General features: G+C 35.5%; 2 protein-coding genes across 2 annotated transcripts; both read left to right on the top strand.

Moving 5' to 3' along the window:
- The first annotated feature begins 357 nt into the window (after positions 1 to 357).
- On the top strand, positions 358 to 12,348 carry LOC100805107 (histidine kinase 2). Its single transcript, XM_003545025.4, has 14 exons — positions 358 to 1,314; positions 1,752 to 2,024; positions 2,714 to 3,172; positions 5,837 to 6,112; positions 6,660 to 6,829; positions 6,953 to 7,165; positions 7,259 to 7,445; positions 7,675 to 7,726; positions 7,815 to 8,044; positions 8,147 to 8,245; positions 8,759 to 9,414; positions 10,108 to 10,605; positions 11,259 to 11,793; positions 12,023 to 12,348. The coding sequence occupies exons 1-13, from the start codon at positions 1,003 to 1,005 to the stop codon at positions 11,509 to 11,511; spliced, it is 3,678 nt and encodes a 1,225-aa protein (XP_003545073.1). The 5' UTR covers positions 358 to 1,002; the 3' UTR covers positions 11,512 to 11,793; positions 12,023 to 12,348.
- A 146-nt stretch (positions 12,349 to 12,494) lies between these two features.
- On the top strand, positions 12,495 to 14,453 carry LOC100778557 (glucan endo-1,3-beta-glucosidase 12). Its single transcript, XM_003544330.5, has 3 exons — positions 12,495 to 13,130; positions 13,412 to 13,666; positions 14,223 to 14,453. The coding sequence occupies exons 1-3, from the start codon at positions 13,064 to 13,066 to the stop codon at positions 14,255 to 14,257; spliced, it is 357 nt and encodes a 118-aa protein (XP_003544378.1). The 5' UTR covers positions 12,495 to 13,063; the 3' UTR covers positions 14,258 to 14,453.
- Positions 14,454 to 18,045: the final 3,592 nt, after the last annotated feature.

The following is an 18,045-nucleotide window of genomic DNA, read 5'->3' as shown; positions in this document are numbered from 1 at the left end:
CTCTCTCTCTCTCTCTCTCTCCTCTCACCGTTTCACCGGAACCATTTCTTCTCACATCTTTTTTTCTGACTCTCTTTATCTTTTCTGGCACTTAAATCCGTATTCTGCAGTGCACAGTTGGAGTACTCCCTCTTTAAACACTGAAGGGTGCGGTCTTTGTCAACTCTTGCAAAAGCAACACACCAAATCGAAGTTAAAAAAAAAAGAATTAAAATTAACCAAAAATTCAATTATGCTATTGCTAAAAAACTAAACAGTAATAATTGATATTAAAAAAAAACTGATGCTTTTATTTTCCTTTTAAAATTTATTTTTAATCATGGATTTTTGTTTGCTTTTGGTTAAACCTTCCCCACCAGATGATGAGATAATCATGATCCATCCTCAATTAGCTAATGCTGCACACCAAACTGGAGAGAGAGAGAGAGAGGGGACATTTAATATTTTCTTTCTGAAAAACAAAATGGGTCATATCAGCAAATTTGCGAGAAGATGATGGTCACTGTGATATTGTTCCACTCTTGATGCTTCTTTTGGGTGTTCAGGTTAGTGAGGCAGAAACAACCTGTTATAGAAAAAGAACAAATTTTCCCATCTCATTCACAGCTCCTCTCAGTGGGTTTGATTTGGTGTGATTATTACCCCATGCTCCTCTTCCTCCTCCTCTTGTTATGTTATCTCTTCAACTTCAACCTACACGGATATCCACAAAAAAACGAACTTTTTGGTTGGACCACTCCAGTTCAAGCATAATGGAGCTCCTTTCTTGAGATATATCAACTGGGTTTTGTGCAACTTTTCTCTTTTGCCTTGTGGAAGTATCATAAAGCACCAAACTTTATGTGCCCTGAGGGGTGGATTGCTGAGAAAATATTTGGGTTTGCTTCAATTTTGCTTATGCAGTTGAAGATTCATGGTGGGATGCTTGGTGGTTCAGCCTTTTCAAGCTGCTGGGGCTTGCCTTGAATCTCCAGGACTGTTACGTTGGTGAATTTGGCAAGGATGTCTGTGAATCGAAGGCTTCCTGCTTCAAATGGTAGATTGCTATCAAATATGAAGTCTTGGAAGCTGAATGAGCCTCTGAATGGGTCTAATTCTCCCAGGACATGTAGGAGGAAGCCCTTGCTTCTTTGGTTTTTTGGCTTTGTTGCCATAGGGAGTGTTTGGTTCATCTTGAGTTTCAATAGTAAGTATTTGGTGAGCAAGGAGAATGAAGCAATTTGTGAAGAGAGAGAGAGAGCCTTGCTACAACGTTACAATGTTAGTAGGAAACAGATTCATGCTTTGGCTTCCTTGTTCTCTGGATCAGATCAGGTGAACTGCACTTTCCCCTTCACTCTTTCAATTTTATTGCTTCATATTGTGGTCGCTGAGGATAATTCATAATTATTTACTTTTGCTTAGAAACTTTTACTATTTGGCTTCTTCTATGTACTAACTGTTCTTTTTATCGGGCGTTATTGTCACTAAATAAACAACTTCTTTTTGGATTATATATTTGAGCTGAAGTGAAAGATGTAAAATATTGAGAACCAATAGATTGTCTTAATGAAAGGATATAAACTATGCTCTTCTAATGCTTTTTACGCAAGGTTTCTCTAGGATCACTTTATGTTGTTGGTTAATTTCTAAAAGTGATGGATACTCTCTTGCTAGATTTGTAATAGAAAACAGTGGTTGTTGCAGAGATGAATATGAATAGTAACAAAGTGGTGCTCTTTGTCCTATGTCTTACTAAGTTTATAATGCAGATTTTATCCAACTGTATTGATGAAAGAAGACTTCAAATGCTGTTAAGCAGCGGCATGGTCAGTACACCACAGTTAATATGTCCGGAGAATCAGGAGTTACAAAAGGTGCATACATGTGTTGCAGACACTGTAGAACCTATAGAACAATGCCCAGTTCTCAATGATTGTGTCCAGACAAGGCTTGAATTATCATTCCCATTGAAAAGTTATGTATCATTGGCCTCGCACTCTGCACTTCCAACTGATTTGGTTAGTTATTTGCACCGTGGAAAGGTAGAATCTTTACTAAAGCTAAGGCATGTATTTGTTATGCCCAAAAGTTTCATAATTTAAATTGTTGACTCTCCTAAAAAATAGGGATTACCCAAGAATTATAGCCTAGCTTACAATTCTCTTTTCTCACTGCTCAGCCTATCCTAGGGGGGCATAATATGGTTGTTGATTGAATGGAGATAAAAAAAAAGCATAGTGATGAACTTTAGGATTCCTAAATATCATTTTCTGTAAGAGTGCTGAGTTTGTGGAAGCTGGGTGAGAAATGTAACTATTAATAATGCATCATCTGGATCTACAGTGTACCATTTTGTATGCACTTGAATGTAATCAAAAGATTCCCTTGAATTGCCTATCTGGCATCATAGCATTCTTTTTATAGCTTGGCTAGTGCTATAATAAATTCTTGTCTTGATGTGTAAAAGACAGGGCATCACCGATGATAGTCTAGCTTTCAAATCATTCAACCTACAGCCTAATAATAATAGTCATATCAAGGAAAAGTAGTGGATTTTGGTTTATTTGCTCCAAATATTGCCTTTCCCATGTTACTTGTGAATGTGATTTATACCATAGACTCTGCTTCTAAGCTTGTGCAATAACTATGAAGGCGTGCAATCCTTGCATGCTTATTTGAAACAAATACTTCCACTATATAATTAATTTGCTAATTCATTTTGGCTTTGCAGAACATTGTGCAATCATGGGAACTGAGGGTATCTGCAATTCGGTATCATGCGAGTTCATCTAATTTAATTAAAGGATGCTGGTGGGTCCTCATTGGAATTACAATGTCCTACTTCTGTTTACTATGGAGGAATCAAAAGCAGAAGCTAGTTCAGGGGCATCCAGCTGCACAACAAAAGTGTTTGAAACATTTTCCAAGGGGTCCTTCAAGGGGTGCTGGGAGGTGGAGGAAAAAGTTATTAGTTATATTTGTGTCACTTGGAATAATCGGGTCCTTTTGGTTATTTTGGCACCTGAATACGGGAATTATGCGGAGAAGAGAAGAAACTCTAGCAAATATGTGTGATGAGAGAGCCCGTATGCTGCAAGATCAGTTTAATGTGAGCATGAACCATGTTCATGCTCTGGCTATCCTTGTATCTACCTTTCACCATGGTAAACATCCTTCTGCAATTGACCAGGTAATATACTCAATGTCCTTCTCTTCTCTTATTGGTATTTTCCCACTCCCATCTTATGCAAACTTATTCATGGCCAGTGACTCCAAATATTTTGCATGCTCCTAGACACTTTTGCTTAGTATATCTTATCTGAATCTAACTGACATATTTGAGTGGCTGCATAGTAAAAAAGGAAATGTAAGTTTTTTTCTATTCTAAGGAAAGCAAAATCTGATCCAAATCATCTGTAAGAACTAGGGAAAAGGCACTGTTGCTCACTTTGACGTAGCAAAAACTGCATACATATAAAATAAAATAAAATGAACAAGAGTAATGGAAAAATGTGGGGATGCTGAAAAATATGATAATATAGACACAAAAAATGGAGGAGTTCAGGTTGTGCCATTGTTTGCTAGATTGACAAGTGTACCAATTTGCTCAAGTAGTAATTAAAATGGAAAGTCCGAGTATCGTGTTCACAAGGAATTTGTTATACTTAGATGACGCATATTCAATTTGTAAACAATTTTAATTGCAGTGTAATAAAGTGAAATAACTCATTCATGTTTCAAATTCCTGAATTAATTTTTCTAAACTTAAAAACACATGACAAGACCAATGCAGAATTGTATAATAGAACATATACCAAGATGAAAATGTCGGGGAGTATTCTACTGAACTTTCTCTTGACATAACTAAATAAAAATTTTTCTATTTAATATTGCTTTAATGTTCTTTGCATCGTTAAATTACTCTAACCGTAGTTCCTCACATGAAAGAGCCTAGCCCTCCTAGTTTCGTTCTTGATTCCTCAACAAACTCATTCTAAGCGAGTTGCATTACACAAAAGATGCAACATTTACTAGATTACTACACACCATTCCTAGAAATGCAGGCCTCTAGCTACTCTATCAAGTTCTAAGGACTAAAAGTATTTTCCAATACTCAAAGCCTAACAAACATATAGATGGGTGATCAAACCACAAATATGAAAATTAAACACAGATAGAAACAGAGAACACTAGCAATAATATTAAATAAATAGTTAGAGTTTTTACATCAAAAGTGCTCAGTGAAAAAAAACTCCCTAACAATGAAGTGTTTAGCCCTCCATTAGCAAGGAGGGCTTAATACAAGAAGGAAAATGATGTGGGGACGGAATGGTGAAGTAAAGATGTGAAGAAAAATGTCTTCTTTCAGCCTTGGTGTCCTGTTCCTTCTTTTCCACGTTGTTTGACGCTTCATTTCCCCCCCTCTCTCAGTTTTTAAAGACTTTTGGGCTTCTCAGCTTACGAAGGTGCGCTCAGCGAGCATGTCTCGTTGAGCGAGAGTTAGTGGCTGGGCGCTAGGCGGGCTTGGACGCGCTAGGCGCGAGAAGAGACAAAATTCTCGTTGGGCGGGCTAGCTCTGCGCCTGCTGCTCTCTGACTCAACATTCTCTAGGGTTTCGTACTCACTTAGCGAGCTGGCTCCCTCGCTAAGCGGATGAGCCTCGCTTAGCCAATCTGTTTCGCTGAGCGAGCCCTTTAGCAGCATTTCAAAATCTTCTCTTCCTTAGCCTAAAAATCCAAATAAATTCAACATTAGTCATTCAAATGGAGTTTCCACTCTATAAATTCACACAAGAATAAATTATTCACAAATCTCACAAAAGAAACCATAAATTAGAGGTACATTGCTACTTTTTATCCTATTTTTGATGCATTTAGCACTCATGAATAGCAATTAACAGCCATTGATCTGTAATTTGTCAAAAGCTTGAGCTATTGAAAAGTATAGATAATGAAGTAAAGCTCTTTCTTTATGATTTATTTTTTCTCCACAACTAGCCTAAAATAAAATTTCTAGCTTCTCTTTGTTTTTTTCATTGTGCTATGGTAATGTTGTTGCAAAAACTAAATCTTAAAGGAGAGTTTGAATAAGAGTATCAAATGAATATCCTTTGGCACTTTTACTAGCTATAATAAGAAAAGCATGTTTGACCGCATTTCTCGTTGTCATTGTTATAGATTTTTATTAGAAAAATGAACTAAACCTAATTCATCCCCAAAAGCTAGATCAAGAGAGGGGGAGAGAATTGCTCAAGTGTTATAAGGAATAATTTGGCCATGTTTTTAGCCATTGTGGAGCATCATAACATGCATCCCCTCATGCCCAGGACTACATATCGGAGTGTGAAGTTTGCAAGACTAGACATTTACAGGTACCTAACATCAAGATTGAATAGGCTTTTGGTATCATATTTGAAATGGGTGGGATCTAGCTCAACTCTAAAAGTTAGCTCAAAGGGGAGGGGGGAATCACTCAAGGCTCAAGCCTTACCAGGAGTATTTTGGCCATATTTGTAGCTAATGTGGAATGTCTTATCAACTTTATAACTGCTTTAAGTATATGCTAATCTTACAAAAAAATGTACAAGGTTTGAACTGGGTTCCTCTTTTCACTTGTAATTCTGATATGGTTAACACTGAATTTGATTGTATTAGACCAGTCAGGTTTGGATATGTGTGAAGATTGCATAGTGTAAGTCTCCCAGTTGAAACCACATTAAATTTATGAGTCCTCTTCAACTCTCTGCTATTTATATGTTGTTCTTGTTGTAATATTATCCATCTTGAGGGAAAACAATTAAAAAAAAAAAGAAAATTTAAGGATAAATAACATTGAAGCTTCTGTTTCACTGCAGAAAATTTTTGGAGAATATACAGAGAGTACAGCATTTGAAAGACCACTTACTAGTGGTGTTGCTTATGCTTTGAAAGTTCTCCACTCTGATAGGATGCATTTTGAGAAGCAGCATGGGTGGACAATTAAGAAAATGGAAACTGAGAATGAGGCATTAGTACAAGATTGTATTCCAGAAAATTTGGATCCAGCACCCATTCAAGATGAATATGCACCAGTGATATTTGCTCAAGAAACAGTTTCCCATATTGTATCTATTGACATGATGTCAGGGAAGGTGTGTCTTGCTTAGCTTGCTGTCACCCTAACATGATTTACTTTTTCTAAGCAAATTGTGGGGCAATGACTTACACTGCAAATTTTACATTCCTGTCAATGATCTTACCATATTTATTCTGCACAAGTATGTATGAGAAAACTAGAGTGTGAAGTCATCAGTTAGAAAGACTTTTTTGGCTTTGTATTTTCTTTATGCAAGGTTTAGGTCGAAGCATTAGATGCTTGGAGCTTTTGTATACATGAAGTTGAATATTAGAACTGGAGATCACTAAACAGTATCGCATATAATTTACTTTGAATAGTGAAAGTTAAATGTGGGGTAAACAGAATCAACTACATACAAGAGTTTTACTTATCAACATCAATGAATGACTCTGAGCACTGGTATCACCTGCTTTTCATGCCTAATCAGTTGATTTACAGTCATCTCAGTGACAGATTAAGAAGAAATAAGACTAGGAGTTACTATTATCTATTGAATTATTTGTTAAATCCCTCATTATCTGTCTGGTTAAAAGAAAATATTTTGTTGCATTGTTACACAGGAGGACCGTGAGAATATTTTGAGAGCAAGGGCGTCTGGAAAGGGGGTTCTGACATCCCCTTTTAAACTACTAAAGTCCAATCATCTGGGTGTTGTACTTACATTTGCTGTCTATAACACTAATCTTCCTTTAGATGCTACACTAGAGCAGCGTATTGAAGCTACTGTAGGGTAATCCTACATCTAACTATCTACTGGTTAAAATATGCATTTCATTTGTGCTCTGATCCACCACCCCTAAAAGGAAAACAATTACAACGTGTTATGTGAGTATTGTTACCTATTTATTGGCAGGTATCTGGGTGCGTCTTATGATGTTCCATCACTGGTGGACAAGCTTCTACACCAACTTGCCAGTAAACAAACCATTGTTGTAAATGTTTATGACACAACTAATGCATCTGCACCAATCACAATGTATGGTACTGATGTTGCTGACACTGGCCTACTATACATAAGCAGCCTAGATTTTGGGGATCCGCTACGAAAACATGAGATGCACTGCAGGTTTGCTTTCCCACTAAAATAAAAAATTGTGTGGTGTCCAAAGAATTGAAATCTCATACTAGCTCAATTCCTTCTTTTCCTTTTCTTTTGCAGCTTCAAGCAGAGGCCTCCATTACCTTGGACAGCAATCAATGCATCAGTGGGGGTGTTTGTTATTACTTTGCTTCTGGGTCATATTTTTTATGCAGCAATAAATAGAATAGCAAAAGTTGAGGATGACTATCGTCAAATGAGAGAGCTGAAAGTTCGTGCTGAAGCTGCAGATGTGGCAAAATCTCAGGTGTGATATATTTATGGGATTTAGGCTTTCTGTTATGCAGCACAATTGTTAGAGTGATGTCAAGAATATTGTAATTCTTGTACACATTTCATATGTTTATTGCATCACATGATGATCATCATTCAACATCAAAATTATTTCTGAGTTCTGATGGTTTATAATTTCTTTTACTTAATTAAAATTAATATTTCCACCTTGACCTTCAACGATTGCTTTCCCTTTTTTGCAGTTTCTTGCGACAGTTTCACACGAGATCAGGACTCCAATGAACGGTGTTTTAGGTAATTTAAAGTATTTGTTGTTTTCATAGATAAACCCAACCTGTCAATACTCGGTAATAATTATCAGCTGTTTCAAATAATTTTCCAGGTATGCTGCAAATGTTGATGGATACTGAGCTTGATGAAAACCAGATGGACTGTGCCCAAACCGCTCACAAGAGTGGTAAAGATCTTATCTCAGTCATAAGCGAGGTTCTTGATCAAGCTAAGATTGAGGCTGGAAAGCTTGAACTTGAAGCTGTAGCCTTTGATCCTCGAGCTATTCTGGATGAAATTTTATCACTTTTCTCTGAAAAATCTAATGAAAAAGGAATAGAGGTGAGATCGTATCTTTCCGCTACCTTAGTTTTGTACCTCCTATAATTTGTACATTAAGTCTTACATGAACTTGTGTTCTCTATACATTTTTGGTGAGTCCAGCTGGCTGTTTATGCATCCAATCAAGTACCCAAAGTTGTCATTGGCGATCCTAAACGGTTCCGACAAATAATTACTAATCTTGTCGGCAATTCACTTAAGGTTTGCATTATTTCATGCTGTATTGTTATTTTTTGGGTGGGTTTAACCCATTTTATTCTTTACATATATCATGATGCTGGAAACATCTCATAATTTTAAACAATGCATCATTTTGTCCTTTTGAAAGTGTGTCCCTTTGCTGATTGATATTGAAATGGTGTTAATAAGTAAATTCATCCATAATCCTGGTGATATTTTTTTTATTCATTATTTCTTTACAGTATTTCCTTATATATATATATATATATATATATATATATATATATATATATATATATATATATATATATATTCACTAGTAAGTGACCCATGCAATGCAATGGGCAAACATTGTAATACTACATAAACAATTTGAAGGATTTATATGTTTACCTCCCTTCTATTTAGACTTTGAAATAATCTTTCGGAATTTTTATTTTAAATTGGTGTATTTTCTTATCTTTAGAATAAAAGAGAAGGAATCTTATTGGTTATTTATATTCTCTATTAATCAGTTTACTTGGTGCATTTCAGTTCACTCATGATAAAGGGCATGTATTTGTCTCTGTTCATCTGGCAAATGAAGTGAAGAACCCACTTCATATTATGGATGCAGTGCTGAGAGAAGGCTTAAACTTGAACCAGGACATATCAAACAGAACATATGATACGTTAAGTGGGTTTCCTGTATGCAACAGATGGAAAAGTTGGGCAAATTTTAAGCAGTTAAGTGGCATAAATGAGCCTGAAATTATTCAACTTCTAGTAATAGTTGAGGACACAGGTATAGGAATTCCTACAGATGCACAAAGCCGCATATTCACACCTTTTATGCAGGCTGACAGTTCCACCTCCCGAACATATGGTGGAACTGGAATAGGACTGAGTATTAGCAAATGTCTAGTTGACCTCATGGGAGGAGAAATTGGATTTGTAAGTGAGCCTGGAATTGGAAGCACTTTTTCCTTTACCGGAACCTTCAGAAAAGGAGAAAGCACGTCTCTGGATGCAATGCAGCAGAATAATCATTTTGGTTCAGAGTTCCAAGGATTGAGAACATTAGTGGTAGATAGCAGAAAAATCCGAGCTGAGGTCACAAGATATCATCTGCAGAGATTGGGAATGTCCGTGGATGTAACTTACAGTCTGAATTCTGCATGCTCTTGTTTATCTAATGTGTGTAACAAGAGGTAATTTGCCACTTGACTCACTTTAGCAGTTGAAATTAAAAATCCAAATCAGTTGACAGTTGCACACGATAAACCTTAAAACTTACCTATTTAAGTTCTGTCATTCTTAATAGCATAAGGGCACTACCCAGAATATTTCATGTGTACAAGTCATATACTATGTAAAATGATTTCAGAATATAAATTATCTTTATCACCTGCTTTATGTGGAATACCACAACAAAGTCTTATCCCACTAGGTCACCTAGTGGGATAAGGCTTTGTTGTGGTATTCCACATAAAATAGGTGATACTGATAATTTATATTCTGGAATCATTTTACTCAGTAAACAACTTGTACACATGAAATATTTTTTTTCAGACTAACCCAATCCTCAATGCATGCTTTTGTGTGGATATGAATTTTGCGTGATCTTGTGAAGGCTTGAACTGCTTGGTGTTCTGTAGGAAATTTGGTTCCTATATTGTTATTAATAAATTGCATTAACCGGTTCATTTTTTGCTACTGGTTGTTTTGAATCAATATTGGTAATTGCCTGTGTTCAACAGTAGTAACTTTAAGGTGCAATTAGTCATGAAGTAAACATGGTGTTTCATTTCTAGTTCATATTTGTTGATTTTTTTTTAAAAAAAGCTGTACTGGACAATGGGCTATTATTTGCTAAATTACTACTACTGTTTTTGTTCCTTCAGTATGTCGACCCAATTGGCCATGATTCTTATAGACAAGGATGCTTGGGATAAAGAATGTCATATCTTATACACAATCAAGAAACGTAGACAGAATGGCATCAAAGGGGATCCAATGAATTTACCAAAGATTTTTCTCCTGGCCACCCACCTTAGCTCCAATGAACAGGATGGGCTCAAGTCAGTTGGTATAATAGATGATATACTGATGAAGCCTCTTTGGCTTAGTTCTTTGATTCAGTGCTACAGAGTATCCCTTGGCACTGAAAACAAGAGAGTAAATAGGAAAAAAGTGTCCAAACTCGGGAATTTATTAATTGACAAACAAATTTTGGTTGTTGATGATAATGCAGTCAACAGAAGAGTTGCAAAAGGTGTTCTACAGAAATATGGGGCTAAAGTTACTGCTGTGGAGAGTGGCAGGGCTGCTCTGAAGATGCTTAAACTGCCACATAATTTTGATGCTTGTTTCATGGATCTCCAAATGCCAGAAATGGATGGGTAACTTATCTTCTTATTCCTATTTTTTATTTTTATTTTTAGTTTTCTCAATTGTGAATGCAAATGGAGACACTGTCCTTTCCTATAAGAATAGAACCAAGGAGCAATGACTGGTCTAGTAAGTTTATTTTGTACTAGAGAAAACACATGAAAAAAAGTAGATAATAATTAAAGGAACTGGTGCAAAAAGTCAGGCCACTACCCTTATTTCCTTTTGTTAAGAACCTACTACCTAGAATGTTTTAACCACGACTGATTTTTCCCGGGCCTCATGGCTGTGTTGTTAAACTGTAAAAGTATCCACTCAATCTTATGTAAATAGATATAATGATTAGGCTTTTGCCTTGTAATTTATTTATTTTATTAGAATATATGAAACTATCTTGTGATATTTTTTATTATCCTCTAGTGGGGCGTTTAACTTGTTTAAGAAATATCCTCTAGTGGGACTCAGTTAGTGTATTTAAGAAACTTTATAAATTCCCCAATCTGCTTGCTATCATGTTATCCTTAGGTTTGATAGATGGCCATTTAACTTGTGTAAGAAATATCAAATTCTGAGTGCTTTTCTAGATAGGATCTCACACCTGGAATTCTGGATACAAGGCTGAGATATAACTTACAAGTATTTCTCTTCATCTTAAATGATACAGTTTTGAAGCAACGAGGCAAATCCGTTGTCTCGAGAGTGAGGTAAATGAGAAAATTGCGTGTGGGCAAGCATCTGCAGAGATGTTTGGTAGCATCTCTTATTGGCACATTCCAATACTGGCAATGACAGCAGATTCAACTCAGTCTTCCAATGAAGAGTGCATAAAGTGTGGAATGGATGACTATGTGTCAAAGCCATTTGAAGAAGAGAAGCTCTACATGGCAATGGCGCGTTTCTTCAAGTCAGATACATAGTGTGGAAATTTGAAATCTTTGATTATTAGTGCAGACAGCCAGCTGACAAGTGTGGACTGACCTCCAGAGTGATGTGTAGTATGATATCAATTATCATCGAATGCCATTTGTTGGTTTTCCATTAAAAGAGCTAGCGGATGGATTAATTTTGGCTAAATTATGTCCGGATATTGTAATGGTTGGACATGCCCCAGATGATGTGTTCCTAATTGAGACTGCTTGCCAGCATCAAAGTTATCAATTCAGCATCATGGATCTCAGCTATGGTCTTGTTTAGTGATAGTAAGTACCATCTTTATCATCCCAGGATTTTTATATTATAAGCGCATTTCATACATATATACTTATTATAATTTTAACAAGTAGAAATGGATCATTGAAATATACATGTGTTACAATTCTAAATTTCCTTTGTAATTCAATTATCTTGAGCCATCATATGAGTTTAATAAGAGTATGAGCCTATTCCCGCATTAATAATTTTTGTTCTTATTTTCTTCTTCTTTTCCAGGATGCTGATTTGAGTTCAAGATATTATCACTTATTGCAGGGCAGAAGGAGGTCAACAGAAGGCATAATTGCGTTTTTGTGTACATACCCCGTTTTTGTTCCTGTTTCCCATCTCTTATTATTCTTTGTAAATATTTATATTTGGAGCTAGTAGGATAAGATAAAAATGTTATAGTGTCGACATCATTATTTCATTTTTTAGGGGCCAAGATGGAAAAGGAATGACAGATCTTTGAACCCTCATAATTTTGTAACTAACATGTAAAGCAAAATTATTTACATGATACCAGTAGAATGGCATATGTAACAATATTTTGTGACTTGTAAGATTCCAACTTGTCACTGTGTTTGTAACTTTTTTTTTCATAAATATTGTCAAGACCAAAAAATGTTCAATTGATTAAAGTTGAATATTGAGCTACAAGTAAGGCTACAGATTTCGGTAAATGAGATACAGCAGAACATGAAGACCACTAACGAACCAAGACTTTTTTCCCATTGAAAAAGGCAAAAAAAAAGAAAAAGTGGTAAAACAGAAGACTGTGGGGAAAGGGAAAATAAGGGAGAAAAAAGGGAAGTGAGATAAATAATCATTTTGTCATTGAGAAGGAAAAAAAGGTAAATCGTTTGTTGAGTTAAAAGAACATCTGACAGCAGAGAAAGTTAAGAATATAGGTCTTTGTGCGTGTTTTTCTTTCCGTGATTGTGGAGCACGTGACCAAGTGTAACCGCTGAAATTAGAAGCGACGTCAGAAATAACAAATAAGCTTTGCTATGTTACAGCTCGGTTCTTTCTGTCAATGATGGTATATCATATTCTCAAGGGAGATCCCCACTTTCAATGTGATCAACCCTGCATGATCCACTTGCAAGAGAATAACATAAGATTCCTTCTTAGCCGTTAGAAAGAGGCCCATAACTTCCTTGCCTTTTGTTTGGCTATGTATACAAGTAACTACATTGCTTATATCTTTGGTATCTATTTTATACACTCTTTAGTCTTTACCAATCAACAAAGCCTCTCTTATCTTTTTCACCAAAAATGGCAACATTCATGCTGAAGTTGGTGCTTCCTCTACTTTTCCTGTTCATGATTCCTCCGAAAACAGGTAATAGAAATGTGCTTCCTCTACTCCATAAATGTAAACATTGAAATGTTCCTAGTTACTTCTTTTCTCCCTCTTTTGTTTTTAATTTCATTATCATATTTATCGTTTGATTAAATAGTTAATCTGACAAGGTTCTGGATTAAAATTGGGCTTGTTATCAGATTATCATAATGAGAATAAAGAACAATACTTCATTAAAGCTTGATTACATGATAGATTATATCTTGCGTACATATTCATCCTCAACAAAGTGTTCATCTTAAAAACTACATTTCATGCAGCGTATGCGGAGTTTGAGCAATGGTGTGTAGCTGATGAGCAGACCACGGAGTCTGAGTTGCAGGCAGCCTTGGATTGGGCTTGTGGGAAAGGGGGTGCAGATTGTAGCAAAATTCAAGTAAACCAACCTTGCTATTTACCAAACACATTGAAAGACCATGCTTCTTATGCCTTCAACAGCTACTATCAGAAGTTCAAGCACAGTGGAGGTTCTTGCTACTTCAGAGGAGCTGCCATAACAACAGAAGTGGATCCTAGTAAGTATTAAATAGATTCCTGATAACCACTCACTTATTTCCTACTTTGGTTTAACTAGGACATAATGCATGTTCACATGACAATGAGTCAATGAGTGCAATTTAAATGAACCTGATGCTTGAAGGTTAATCTGTCAAGTATAGATTTTACAAATAAATCCAAAACCCCTAAACTACATTCAAACTACTTCGGTGAGCGTGCAGGAAACAGAAAAATTTGAACTGAATTGGCAAGAGTAATGTTCTCACTCTCACTAAACAAATTTTAGATCAATCAACTGATGAACAATTACACTTTATAATCTCATAAACAGTGTTTCTCATCTCATATTATAACCTGAAGAAATTATTCTTTTACACTTTTTTCCTTCCATCTCCTTTTACGCCACTCCGTTCTGCACAATAAATGGTCTATGAAAATGGTTCCACACACGAGTCCCTTTTCAGTTGTCAGGGATTGGAACAATCCCGATTTAAAATGATTAAGTTTTTGCACCACAGAAGAAGTGTATGATAAGGGTGATTTATAACCTTTTTGCTTAATGTTTGTGCGCAGGTCATGGTTCTTGTCACTATGATTTCATTCCCTGATGACAACCGTGAATGAAGACTTAAAATAACTGCAGCAAAAACTAGAGCTCGTGCCTTTGTGTGTTTGTGTCCCAAATTCCCAATCAAGCAATTTTTTTGGGGCCTTTTTCTTGTATTATTGATAGTGCTGAAATCTTACATTGCACTTGATCTCGGTCAAAGGTTGGAAAGTCATAATAAAATCTTGTCTAGCAAACTAACTTGTTATCTTACAAAACTAAATTAAGTTTTTCCTACATTAATGTACGTGTAGCACAATTGAACTCAGTTTTTAACAAGGTATTATGTGTTTGTATAAGAGGATTTCCACGTCAAAAAGAGCAAAAGACGTGAATCAAGTTGTTTTAAACTTGGTCCCACAAGTGGTCCTTGATATTTTGGTCTAACTAGGACATGCTACACAACTCATAAAATTGCTTGTATCTCAAATGAGTCTCATTGACCAAGTAATGCGAGAATTCAATAATGTTTCATTTTGTCTCAAAAGACATGTCCAATCATCTAGGAAACATAATAGGGTTTTATTTGAATTACTCCTGATTATTGATTCTATTTAGAGGTCATAGTCATCCTAAGACTCCCATTCCCCACACTTAAACCTGGGAGGCTGCTTGACTTAAGAAGGCATGCATTCATCTTGGACCAACATTGCTTGCTCCTCTAAGAGATAAACTTTAACCCGTATTTACACTATTACGAATTCAATCTCATACTAACCTGAGCGTTGGAGTTTATGCAAATGTTATCACCTCAGCTGTTGAGATCTTTCCCCTCTATACGATCCCTTGGTGGGCATCACTACTAATATTTTTTTCAAATAAAATTGTGAATTATATTCAGAAAATTTAACTTGAAAAAGGATATGATTCTTCTACCCATGTTATGCACCCAAAATATAAAATCTCTAGTTTTTTAGTATTATTGATTCTTAACATAGTATCATTACATATTAAGTGACGACGAGTTTGATCACGTCACTCTTGTTACTATTCAATGATACTGATTTTTAGTATAAATTATCTCTAGCTGCACTTAACATCGACTAATATAAAGTGATTCATGATGGACCACTTTTGTCGTGATTGGTGGAATATTAATTATTTAACGAGCTGTCAAGATGAAAAATATTTGACCTGTTATAGACGGTGGATATTAGAAGTTATGAATTTAGCTGGTTCAACCTTTGAAAATTAGGTCCTTTTGCAGACCAGTTTGTTTTTAAGTGTAAACATAGGTTCGGGGCAGAGTTATGGAGGAATGACTAATGAGCAGAGACATCAAACATCCTCGAAAGATTATTTTGTATATAAATTGTGATTAAATGTAAGTTTGATGAACTCTTCCAGCCAAGCTGGGCCTTGGACCATTTCATTCATGAATTATAGGAGATCTCCTCAAATTCAAACTTGACAATTAGACCGTGGTTATGGACCTTCTCACAATTCAAAAGGAATACAATTGGAATATGACAATTTGTGAATCAAGGTAGAAGGATCGAGTTTGTTATCGAGAGTTGGATTCTAGAATTGAAAGTTTAATCAGTGGGAAAACAAAAACTAGAGTAGAAGAGAGAGAGAGAAATGTTCATTTTTCTAATGTAATGGTCTAAACTATGGCCCTCACATTTGAAACAAATCACTTTTATATATTGTTAACGAGTGAGACAGAAAAGAAGTTTCATTTTTCTAATGTGATGGTCTAAACAATGGCTCCTCAGATTTGAAACAGTGTCACGTTAATATATTGTTAAAGGGTGAGACAGGAAAGAAGATTCATTTTTTCTACTGTAATGATCTAAACTCTGGCGCTCACATTTGAAACAATTAACTTTTATATATTACTAAAGAATGGGTCGAAGAGTGTATTGGTACCATTGGCATGAAATTGTTCTATCTTAATCAGGGTCCTACAATTCGGAGTCTAGCTTGGCGCCTTAAAATTAAAAATGGTGATTTTGGTCTGAGTCCCTTGGAAAAGAAGGACATCGAAATGGGAACATGGGCTATGCAAGCACAAATATGGAGTCTAATAACTACTATGTATAGGTCTATTTTAGGATTAAATCATATAATTTTTTTTAATTTTTCTCTCATATTTCTTCATTTTTATGTGAATAATTAGAATTTTAATGTTATTTAAGTTTTTGTGCATAAAAAGTTGAGAGTTTATAAATTTATCGTGTTTGGTGAATAATTGATGCAGAAAAATAAAATAAAGCTCAAAAAAGCATAATTGAAGGTATGAGGATCCTCGCTCAGCGTGTAGCACTCGCCCAGTGCAAGAAAATTACATGGAGAAGTCAGATATCACGTGAAGACATACTTAGCGCGAGTTGTATGCTAAACACGTGACTACTGACTCACTCGCTAAGCGCGGCGATCGCGCTTAGTGCGAGGTTGCGTAAATTTTAAGCTTACTTCACCTATAAAAAGAAGAGGAACACAAAGGAAAAAGACACATCGAGACACAGAGTTGTACACTGAATATCTATGAAATTAGATTCTCCCAAATAGGGAAACCAACCTTTGGGAACCATTTTTTCCCTTCATCTCCATCCCTCTTTATCTTCTTCTCCCCTGTCAACCCCTTGCAATTGTAAAGTCTCTCATGACAATGAGAGACTAAATCGTCCATTGTTGGTAGCCTAGTAACCAAACATTCGTGATGTAATTTCTTCCCTATTATCTATTTAATGGTATTTTAATTATTGTCTCTTTTCTGTGTTTAATTTCATTGATTGTGGTCTGATTACCCATATTCATGGTATGTTTTAAGGGTTTAGACAGTGAGAAATGTTATTCTCTTAAGAACTGGAAAATAACATCTAAATGATTTATATCTAGGGATAGAATGATATTATTTAACCTATTTTATACATCTTTGTTCATAATGCAATTTAATTAGTTTATTCTCTTAAGGGATTAGGAGAGGGATTAAGTAAATTAGACTCTTTCACTTGAGAAATCATGATTAGAGTAAATGAGTAGATGTAGGTAATAATTGAAATAACATTAAATAGAAAAAAAATTAACATTATATTGAGAGTAGTTTTGGTAGGGTAGGCCTAACATATTCACATTCTGAATCAATCTTCGTATCACAACCACTAAAGTGTTTGTTTTTGCTTGCTCTTGCCTATTTTAGATATTAGTTTAATTTTTATGTCAATTTATTTTTAATTTTTCATCTCTCAAATCTTTAAGTCAATTTATTAATTGCTTAAAAATTGAGAATACACTAATTTATACAAACAAAATTCATGTGTATTCGACACTCCAACTTTCATTTTACTTCAACCTTCTTTTTGGAAAGTGGAACTTGCTGAAAATACTGTCTTAAAGTGTTTTCAGTTTCACAATCTGCTTAGCGGTTTGGTTTGCTAAGGTATGCCAACATTCACACTTAACAAATCTCATGTGCAAAGCTCATCGGTCAGTTGTCATTTTGACAGCAGCCACATCCGTGTATTCTTTTTTCTATGACAAAAAAGTGAACACAAAACCCGATGCCTATAGTCTCATTTCACGTGGGATTTGAAGTGGATTTGTATTCTTCCTAGGTGGTTTTATCTTACAACTCATGAAGATCAAATTGTTGTTAGGCATTGTTGGAGTTGGTTTTAGTTATTCTCTCATTATTCTTCGTTCCTCATTACAATTAGAATCATCACAGATCATGCCTTACCCCTAAACCAAGTAGTATTAAATTCATTACAAACCAATCCTGATAGTGCTCTTGTTGTGCCTCATTCTAGCAATAATGATACTGATATGCACACAGTGCTGAAG

This window comes from Glycine max, chromosome 14 (genome assembly GCF_000004515.6).
Source record: "Glycine max cultivar Williams 82 chromosome 14, Glycine_max_v4.0, whole genome shotgun sequence".
Classification (NCBI taxonomy): Eukaryota; Viridiplantae; Streptophyta; class Magnoliopsida; order Fabales; family Fabaceae; genus Glycine; species Glycine max.
The sequence above is the reverse complement of the archived record's forward strand: the minus strand, read 5'-3'. Positions and strand labels throughout refer to the sequence as shown.